This window comes from Sinohyriopsis cumingii, chromosome 10, assembly GCF_028554795.1.
Source record: "Sinohyriopsis cumingii isolate HCF-2022 chromosome 10, ASM2855479v2, whole genome shotgun sequence".
Classification (NCBI taxonomy): domain Eukaryota; kingdom Metazoa; phylum Mollusca; class Bivalvia; order Unionida; family Unionidae; genus Sinohyriopsis; species Sinohyriopsis cumingii.
Genome location: NC_142970.1, coordinates 29,266,751 through 29,277,815, shown reverse-complemented (window position 1 = coordinate 29,277,815; position 11,065 = coordinate 29,266,751). Strand labels below are relative to the sequence as shown.

Sequence of the window (11,065 nt, the reverse complement as noted above, 5' to 3'; positions counted from 1 at the left end):
TCATCAGAAAATTGCTGAATTTGATCACCAATGAGGCCATTTTCCTTCAAAACCTAGACTGTCTCTTGGCCAATGGAGTCACTTCACATTAAATATTTTTCTGTGCTGGATTCCCTTAATTCGGAGCTATTTTGGGAGGTTTTATATGTTGTGGGCTTTCTATCATATCTGTTCTGGTATCTTGGACATTCATGTTTGAAATGAGAAGGATCAACGCAAATAAAATAAACCTTAATGCATGACTGGTAACTCTGCCTTTCACCATGTGACCCATCTTGATAACTATGTGACCATTATCAAACCTGCTGTATACTGATTTTCATGAGCATGCATAAGAACTCTGTGTTAAATTAGCAGTCTGTTTCTTTATCTCTTCTTTTATAACCTCTCTCAGCTTATCCAAATCAATTGAATCTGTCTTTGAGTCTTTTTTCTCAGTGTTGCCTTTCTCAGCTCTTGCAGATTCTTGCACTTTGTGTATTAAAGACTTTATTCTTGTTCTTCCCTGCTGCCCTTGCAACTATTTTTCTGTAGACTGATTTTCATCTTCAGTCTCTAGACTACCATATTCATCAGTATTTGAACACCTGTATTCTTTGACTGCATGTTTTTCACTCTTCTTGTTTCTATTCTTACATGTTTCTTGGAAGTTTACTATTTGAAAGACAGCTGTCTTTTGGTTCTTTACATACGGTCCTCATAGTGAAAGTGAGCTTTATCATAGATTGTATCAACCTATCAAAGACCTTCTCAGTAAATCTTCTTGCCTGGTCTCTTCGTCACGCTTGACATACACCCTGTCATATAACCTCTTTCAGTTGCATACTCTTCAACAATCTCACCATATTTCTAGTTTCTGTGAGTAACTGGGTGCCACATGTTTTTGTAGTTTCAATAATCCTAATTCGACTGATTAATTCTTTGTGTAATGCTTCATAATTTGCATGTAATCTATACACAAATTCACCTGCAGCACCTTGTAACCTTGGAAGTAATTCATCTAATTTTTCATCTGATGTCCACCTCTGACGATTGGCAACTTCATCAAATCTATTGAATCAATTGGGTGGTAACTTTGGGCTCGTGCTTTTTCTTGTCCTTTGCCCTTATAATGCTGCTGTGATTACTTGCACTAGATGTGAAGATTGATTCACTATCACTCAATGATGACAGACTTCCTATTTGCATATTTCTTCGGACAGGTCTTGATATTTTAGTGCTTCTCTCTGAGGATTGACTTGCATCCATTGGTGCAAAGAAATTATCATCATCACATTGTCCAAAATTCTCAACAGTTCTGTGATATGCAGTCTTCTGTTCGTTTTCAACTTTCCTTTCATCAGCATTCATTCTCTAAAAAGCTGCTTGCAGTTCATCTGCAACACCCATAAAAGTGTTTCCTGACTGGGATACCTTCTTTTCCATCGCTTTCATAGCTCTGGCTAAGCCCAAATCTTGTAAGGCTGGTTCCATATACTATTTCTCAAGAAAGCCTTAATATTGTCTGCATCTCTCAAGGTATAACACCGGTATCACTAATACTCCAATATAATGATGCTCTTGGATTTGATAGACTGCTATGATGACCCAACACACATTCCCCAGCAGGCATCACAGTGTCTATTATTGCTGTAGCTTAGAAAGTAGGATTATTACCAATGTCAACTGTACTTTGAGCAAAATGGTTGTCTATGCAACTTCTTGTATCCACCATAATTGTACTCATGTCATTGGTCATCCTGTTCACTCTTTCAGAATTTGTTTCACATGGCCTATTTCCTTGATGGGTACGGGACCTTGTCTGCATCATTTTCATGGAAATCTCTTTCAATGACTTTAAGTTTTCTAAATTACATTTAAAATATTTCCTTATTTAAAATCTATGTATTATTTTATCCTGTCCTACCATATGTACACTTTTATTCTAATGCTAAATCTTGGTGACGTAAATTCACGTCACTGGATTTGAATAAAAGTGGCAATTCCCGCCGTGACGTGTTAGAGAAATCAATTACGTGCGGTGAATTCTTATTCTTATTACTTCCCCCTCCCTAGTTTGAAACAGACTATAATCAAATCAGTTTTGTTAGAAGTTTAAATACTAGTAAATTTAATATAATTACCTGTAATTTTGCATTCTGACCTAAAATGGGGGATGGTTTTTTAAGATAAATGTCAGACCATCCTCCCAATTCCGCCAAGCTTCTGGTTTATATATTCTACGAAATCCCGTAAGGCATACGGAATTCTGCGAAAAAAACACCGTCAAAAATCTTACCACCACTAAGGAATATATTTAAGAAAATAAGAATATTCAATGAAGAATAACATAATTTTTACATTAACTTAATAAATATTCATTAAATAATAATTACCTCACATGGGGCACAATTACTTTGGGGAGAAATATAAAAACAAAGCCTTCTACAAAACTTTTGGGAAACGCGAACCAATAACTAGTGATGGCCCGGAAGTGAACCCAAGCGAGGTCACCGCTTTAGAGTAAGGTCAAACACCGCATTAAATTAAGAAGTAACAGCGAGGAAAACAGTTGCCAACTGCAGGCTGAACACAACAAACAAAAAGAAAATTATATAACAGATACAGGTATTTATAACACTAGAGTTGGATGCATTCACTGCCAACGAATTTCGTTGCTGATTGTTCTTAAAAACGTGCTCATCACATATCGCCGTAAACCCTCCCTCCCCCCCCCCCCCCGTTACACAGCTGTAAGCATGCTAAATGCTGACTATATGGTTAAACTGTAATTGTAATGAAGGTCTAGACTTGTGTAAATTGCTCAATTACAAAAGCAAAAATAAATGTCTTTTTTAATTCCAAGCAAATTAAAAAAATTGAGAGAAAATACATATGTTAACTGCCAGGTGTTAGACTAATAATATAGGCCTTAACATAGAATAAGCAGTAAAGCTAAGTTTTAGATAAGAAAACTGTAAATGATTTTACTTGGTATACTGTGGGATTTAGACTTCAATTACAATCTAATTAGTGTAATTGAGTAATTAATTAAAATTACACCATGTTTGCAATTGTAATTGACTATCACCAATATGGTGTAATTGTAATTGTAAATCACCAGTATGATGTAATTGTAATTGAATATCACCAGTATGGTGTAATTGTAATTGTAAATCACCAATATGGTGTAATTGTAATTGATATTATTGACTTGGGATTTTCACTTGAAGACTTCTTGTGGTATATGCTTGGTTCTGAATGCAAATGAAGCAGATAAAACCTCCAATATGGTTGCCTGGACAGCCATCCTGAAAGTCTTGCTACTATTTAATTGAAAGGCACATTCACATGGGTTTACACCAACATATTTCTTGTGATATTTAGTTGATTCTAAATGAAACTTAAGTGTGATTCTTAAATCAAGTGTGGTTGTGAAATGGTATTATCTTAGTTTCCTGTAAATTAGTTTGGTTAGAAAAGCAGCAGTTCTTTGAATGACAATTGTTTTGCATTTGAACGCCAATTTGAAACAAAACTCCAGTGTTACTTCAGGTATAAACTGTTTCAGTATGTTTTTATAATATAACTCTCTGATCTGGAATACTAGTCAGGATTTTCAGACTTTCCAGAACTTAAAGCTACAAAATAGATTCAACTCACTCTACCAATATGTAGCTTCTCATATTTATTTTGTCATGATGATATGAAAAAAAGTATTCTCTTTGGAATTTACATGTTCAGTTATAAACACAGAAATCTAATTCCAAGATAATAATATTTCCCCACTGTTTCAAACGTTTCATGAATTCCTATTTTATACATCAGATTGGCCCATGTTTAAGTAGTTAATAACATGAAATAATTTAATACTTAAGATAAATTGTTTTGAGTCCAAATATCTAAGCTCGAAATTCACAGGAAAAGTCGATATGCTTTTGCAATGAGTAATTTGGAGGTTCCAAAATTTAATGATTATGACATTTTGTAGATGAAATTTCCTTTTCAGATGTTTTAGTTCTGTAACCGTATCTCAGTGGACACCACACATTCCATTCCCAGCACATATAGTTTTAGGGATGTCCCCTTATGTTTTCTAAAATTAAAGTATTTTATGTCTATTTATCCCTGTCCATTTATGATGAACAGATATTTTATCCCCAAAAATAAAAATAATTTGGAAAACAGAATTTTGAATTGAGGTTTTTCTTTGTTTTATGCTACAGTAAAACCTGTTTTGTGAGACCACTGCTATGAAAGACTACCTGCCTTGAGAGACCATGTTCTCCTTGCACAGATTTACTGGTTATATAGTGTTATGACCTGACATGAGAGACCACCTGTCTTGAGTGACCATTATTATTTGGCAGAAGGGGTGGTCTTTCAAGACAGGTTCTACTGTATTTTCCTTGTGTTATTCGGTTAATCCAACATAGGTTTCTTTGTTCATACTCATTTCCCTTCATGTATGATCCTGTTGGGCATGGTTTCTTGTCTTTTCCACTTTTAAATCAATATGTGACCTTTTGCCCAGAGGTCTGTAGACTTTTGTTACTTTTGTCCCCATGATTTGGTGTTTGTGGTATTGCATTTATTATACATTCATTACCCCTTTGTTCTTGTTGGGGATGGGGTTGTCTAAATCAAATCTTGTCTTAGGCTTTCCAATATAGAGATACTTATAATTATAAAAATATGTGTGTGTTGCACAGTGTTAATGCATGCATTGGTTTTTATTATTTAAACTTTTACTATTGTTTCCCTTATTTTTTTCTTCTTTTTTCTATATAATATTTTAGCTTGATATTCTGAGATGAAATCAAATGATTCTTTTGCATGGGCATGAATTAAAACATAAAGATTTATATTGTTCAGGCTTGATGTTGTGAAATGAACTGAAAATGTTTTTCTTGGACTTGATGGAAAACTTGGTAATGTTACTTTTATTGATGTCGTAAAATGGACTGAAAATATTTATGTTGGACTTGATGGAATACTTGGTACAGTTACTTTTTCTGTCTTGGGTTTGCTGAATGGATCAAAACGTACTGTCATGAATTGTGACTGAAAACATGGTCAATAATGTTAAATCTTTTGAGCTAAGGGTTTCAGAAAAGATTAAAGTGTTTCTTGCACATACTTGATTGAAAACTTGGTAGTATGGAGAAATATCTATATTGAGTGAAAAAAAATAGATTAAGATTGCTCAGTTCATGAGTTGGATTGTAAAATAGTCACATGAAAATTTTGGAGTGTTAATTTGGTAATGGGACCAAAATTGTTTCGGTGTGGACTTAAATGAAACATGGTGGTAGTAAAATTATGGTGGTAATAAAACTTAAGCCCATTAAACACACCTACCTCATAAGGAGGTAGACATAACTCTTTCCTCTGACTCGAGTTACTTTTCTTGCTTTTGGTTGAACTTAAGGACAATTTGCCTTCATGATGTACTCATTTCCATTGTTTTTCTCTGTTTTGAAAAAATTATTTGAGTGTTAATTACAGTATTTTGTTGTTTTATTTAGATGGAGCAGCACTGTAAATACACCTACCTCATAGTCGGGTAGATCCCCCTTGCATAAATTACTTTTATTCATTTTGATAAGAATGAGCTGCAAATTGCTTTCCTTATTTGCTCATTTTTTTCTGCTACATTCATTATATATGTCCTTCTTGTATCCACGCTTTAATTTGGTGGTTTGTCTTTACTTGTTGATATATATTAAGACAATTGTATATGTGTTGTTTGTCTTTTAATCACACTGGATTATAACATGCAGTCTATCATCCTGCTGGTACTTACAGAGAGGACTTGGTGGTTCTATTTCTCATTACATTCCTTATAAATGTTATTTCCCCATCCCACTTTGCACATAGGCATGTTTTTAGTCTTGCTTATATTTAAGCATTTTTTATTTGGCTAAGCTTTTTCCAGATTAGTTTCAGATTCTGATTTAAGTTTTGAGATAATCTAACGTTTGCTTTGTTTTCTGCAAATTCTTTTGTTTGTATGTATTACAATATATTTTCATATACATTTATTTCTATTTCCCACATTTTAGGATCCAAATTCTATTTTTAGTAGGGTTTTTTTAAAAGTATTTTTATCAACTGAATGGTGTGTCTATTGTCTTAGTTACTTTCGTTTTTTTAGAAACATTTAGAATCTTTTGTGTTAAGAGAAGCAGGCATAAACTGTTGTTTTGTTTGCCTTTAAACATTTACTGGAAAATCTAAAGAACTCTGTAGGAAGATTTCACATAAGATATTTTACGAAGGTTTTATCACGGTGAAGCATTGAGACCTCAGACATTTCTTATGACTTCCATGGAAGTTAGCTGAGAAATTAAATCCAATTTACACATCCAGCTGGTCATAAAGACAGTATTAGCTTGAACACTTGTAAGAGTCAGATGAACAAATTAAGCCTACTTGGGCCTCATGTTTAATATTTTTGCATTATAAAAACATCTGAACTCTCAACTCATTAATAAATACAGTCAAACCTGACATGGTGCAAACTATTAATGCATGACTTGGTCAAAATGTATGCAGGTAACTTTCTTCTATTTACCATGTATTTGCACATTATTAGACCAGTAGTGCATTTTGAGCTATACCAGAACATCTGATGAATTTATGTTTATCTGTATTAAACAAAACAGACATGCTAACTTCCAACTTCTAAAATTATATCTTGCCAAAATTGTCTCCATGAAAGCAAAAACAGAGACCGAAACTGGGGGCCCTGAGTGGCCGAGTGGTCTAAAGCTCTCTCCGTTATGATCACTGCCATCTCACCTCTGTCTGCGTCTGTTTGTGCCTAGGATTTGGTCAATGTGGGTATGTGAGAAAGCTTGCCAGTAGCTTCTCGTGGGTCGGTGGTTCTTCCCGGAGTTTTCCTGGGTTCTTCCTCCATCCATTAATACTGCTTGCCATGTATAGCCTATCGTGTGCTGAAAAATGGCGTAAAACCCCACAACACCAACAATAAACCAAAACTGTTTAATCTCAGTATATTTACCATATGATACTAAATTATAAATTTAAATCAAGGAATTTATTTCCAATTGACCTCGCCATTATATATAGATAACATACAGTTCAACTTTCGACAGTGCCATAGATGGTATTGCTTAGTTGCAATTACAAAAATGCCGATTTTCATATGCAAATGGTTCAATTTAATTTAATCCAGTCTTGAAATATGCAGAGGAAAATGCCACAGAATGATTTTGTCAGATGCATGTAGAATAAAGTTGTCTGTTGCTCCCGATAACAATTGTGTCTCCAGCCAGTTACATGAGTAGTTCCCCATCAAAGTCTGCATCTCCAGCCAGTTAGATGAGTAGTTCCTCATCAATGCATGTGTCTCCATTCATTTGCAGGAGTAGTTTCCAATCAATGCCTGTCTCCAATCGGTTTCATGTGTCTCAACTCTCAAGTCAATTATACAAGTCATTCCTGATCAGTGCCCATGCCACAAGTCAGTTGTATGTGTAGTTTCCCACCATTGACTGTCTCTCGAGTCAGTTATATGAATTGTTCTGCATCAATACCCGTGACTCGTGTCAGTTGTATGATTTGTTCCCTATTAATGCCTGCATCTCAAATCAGTTACCAGTTGTTCCCATCAATGTTTATGCTTCAAATAAGCTCATGATTTGTGCTGGTTTGACAATGTTTTGATCGCGTATACTATCAGTTATGAGTTGTTCCCATCAATGCCTACGCCTCAAGTAAGCTCACAATTTGTGTTTGTCAATGTTTTGATCACGTAGACCATCAGCCATTTTGATCACATGGACTATCAAGCTGCTAGTCACTAATTAATACATTTATTTTGACTGACCTTTTAATGCAGAAGCCATGTAAAATCTATCTTCTTTTGAGCTATAGCATTAAATCCATCAAAACACTCACTTTTTAGTATTAGTCTCTGAGAACAGAACACTTGTGTATCCAATCCATGTCAGAACAGAACACTTGTATATCCATTGCTTATTGACCTGAAATTTAAATTGCTGATTCATGCATGGAAATCAGTATCACCGAAAGTAAGAGTAATTTGTGAAAACCGTCTAGACAGTGACGACTATATCTCTACGAGCTGATTAAAGCTTGAAGCAGAGCTGATGTTACTCTTACCTTGGGGATGATGCTGCCCTACACGCATGCATTATCAGTTTAAAGTTCAGGTCAATAACCAATGGATATACAGGTGTTCTGCTCTGACAGAGATGAATACTAAATAAATGTGAGTAGTCTGAAGGATTTAATGTCATGGCTTAAAAGAAGAGGATTTTCGTATTTTCCACAAAGAAAAGTCAGCAAAAATAAATGTATTAATTACTAGCTAGCACTCCGATAACACTGATGCTCTATCACAAATTATGCCTAGAAAAGTGGGTATCCATCACCACTGAAGTCAGAAGTAGGTGGAGAACAACTTGTTAGTCAAGGTTTTTGCAATAGTTTACCAATGATTTATTCTGGTTTCATCTAGGTAGATAAAGGGCAGACAAGTGTAGCGACAGAAATGCCTATATCGGCACCAGTCCCTGATGACTCTGGATATAACAATCAAGGTAACAGTAACTAAAATCATTGTTACAGACACACATGTAGGACTCCATGGCTGTAGCCTGTAATTAATTGCACAGGTTTGTTTATATTAGGTACAGTCATAGCCAGGACTGATTGCTGTGTAATGCTGTTGCATATAATGACCATCATTTGTACTATTAAACTGGGAATTCATCAATTTGTAAAAGTTTAGACATGCATCATTTCATTATGCTACAGTTCATATTTTGTATCGTAGCTTTGTATTTAGTGAGAGAGAAACTAGCACTATTCATGGAACCGCTCCAGTGGCCTAGTGGTTAGAGCGTCCGCCTCAGATGCAGGATGTCGTGGGTTCTATCCCCGACCGAGTCATACCAGAGACTTACAAAAATGGTACTAACAACTCCCTCGCTTGGCATTCAGCATTAAGAGGTTAGTGTTAGGACTGGTTGGCCTGGTGTCAGGATAATGTGACTGGGTGGGACATCATGCTACATGTCTGCGGCATGATGCCCCAGTGCTGGACATCACTATAAACTGGCACATTGCAGACATTGTAGCGATATGACTGAAAAATTGTTAAAGCTACGTTAAAAATCAAAATCACAACTATTCATGGATTCTACAGTACATATTTTGTATTGTAGTTTTTGTATTTACTGAGAGAGAGAGTAGCACTATGCATGGATTATTCTGCAGTACATATTTTGTATTGTAATTTTTTATTTACTGAGAGAGAGAGAGACTAGCACTATTCATGGATTCTACAGTAGAATATTTTGATCGAATTAAGTGAATTTTTAAATATGAAGAAACAAGGTTATCATTATGTTTATATCAGTGGTCCTGAATGTTTCGTGCCTACAGGCACATTTGAGAATTTATAAGAGAGTGGCAAGCACCAACCACTACTGTTTACAAACAAACTGATATACTTTTGTATACGCATAGCATTGACATACCTTGCAAGTATATAATTTTAGTTTGTGTTCCATTCGCATAGCATTGACATACCTTGCAAGTATATAATTTTAGTTTGTGTTCCATATGCATAGCATTGACATACCTTGCAAGTATATAATTTTAGTTTGTGTTCCATATGCATAGCATTGACATACCTTGCAAGTATATAATTTTAGTTTGTGTTCCATATGCATAGCATTGACATACCTTGCAAGTATATAATTTTAGTTTGTGTTCCATACGCATAGCATTGACATAACTTACAAGTATATAATTTTAGTTTGTGTTCCATACGCATAGCATTGACATAACTTACAAGTATATAATTTTAGTTTGTGTTCCATACTCATAGCATTGACATACCTTGCAAGTATATAATTTTAATTTGTGTTCCATACTCATAGCATTGACATACCTTGCAAGGATATAATTTTAATTTGTGTTTCTTCATTATTCAGTACAACAACTTTCTGTAAAAAAAGCATAATTATGATTACTAAATTTAAGAGCATAAAACAGATGCACAAAAAATGCATTGGCTGGAGCCTGCAGGCACTGTGTGTGGGACAGCTGGGCTAGAGAATTTTAAAATCTCTATAACTAGTATGATATTTAAATGTTTATGTAAAGCTGTCAATCATTCTTCTACCGGATCCAAAGATAGCATATTGAGCTCTGTTTGGTGTATATAAAATTCATTAACCTGTATGATATTATTTCTTCATAAAAAGGTAATAATCTCTATATACCTTGATTTCTGTCATATGACTATGCAGTGACTGTATTTAGATGAGAATTGAATACTAGGTCCATGTGTGAGTTTCTGCTACATATGAATTCCCATACCAGCGACTTTTTGTAGAATCATGTTTGAGTGATTTGTGAGTGGTCAAGGTGTATAGGGGTTGGTGCTTGCAATATAGGTGATGAGTGCTATAATCTTGCTTTTGTAAGAATTAACTAGTCTCTGATCCGTATGGTAATAATTTATCTTGACATACATACATACATACATACATATGGTTGACACATGCAGACAAGGCAGTGGGTGTCATAATCTTCATACAGTATGAATTAAATAAATTATCTAACCTGTTTGATAATACTGTTTATAAATGTGTATGCGTGTGTGATTTGGCAATGAATAATTATGATGACAGGATGCTTCCTTTATACATTGTATAAATTGTCATATTGAATTTTGCATTGTGCCAATCCCACTGCTCCATAATCATTACATACATGTCATAACAGTTGCGTGGTTAGGAAATTCACTAATTTACCAAGCAACAGACATGAAAGAACAAGACTCAGGGAACTGGCTAATTTAATATAGCAACAGACATGAAATGACGAGACTCAGTTAGGGAATTAGTTAATTTAACATAGCAATGGACATGAAATGATGAGACTCAGTTAGGGAATTAGTTTATTTAACATAGCAATGGACATGAAATGACAAGACTCAGTTAGGGAATTAGTTGATTTAATATAGCAATGGAAATGAAATAACAGACTTAGTTAGAGAACGTGTTACCTTAACATAGCAATG

At 34.7% G+C, this 11,065-nt stretch overlaps 1 protein-coding gene across 1 annotated transcript in view; it reads left to right on the top strand.

Annotated features, from left to right (window-relative positions):
• Positions 1 to 2,507: 2,507 nt before the first annotated feature.
• LOC149789822 (uncharacterized) overlaps positions 2,508 to 11,065 on the top strand; it is a 54,814-nt gene continuing 46,256 nt past the window's right edge. Inside the window, exons 1-2 of the mRNA XM_089971815.1 lie at positions 2,508 to 2,607; positions 8,489 to 8,570. Coding sequence (XP_089827941.1) covers positions 8,522 to 8,570 — 49 coding nt within the window. The 5' untranslated portion in view covers positions 2,508 to 2,607; positions 8,489 to 8,521. The remainder of the gene's footprint in view (positions 2,608 to 8,488; positions 8,571 to 11,065) is intronic.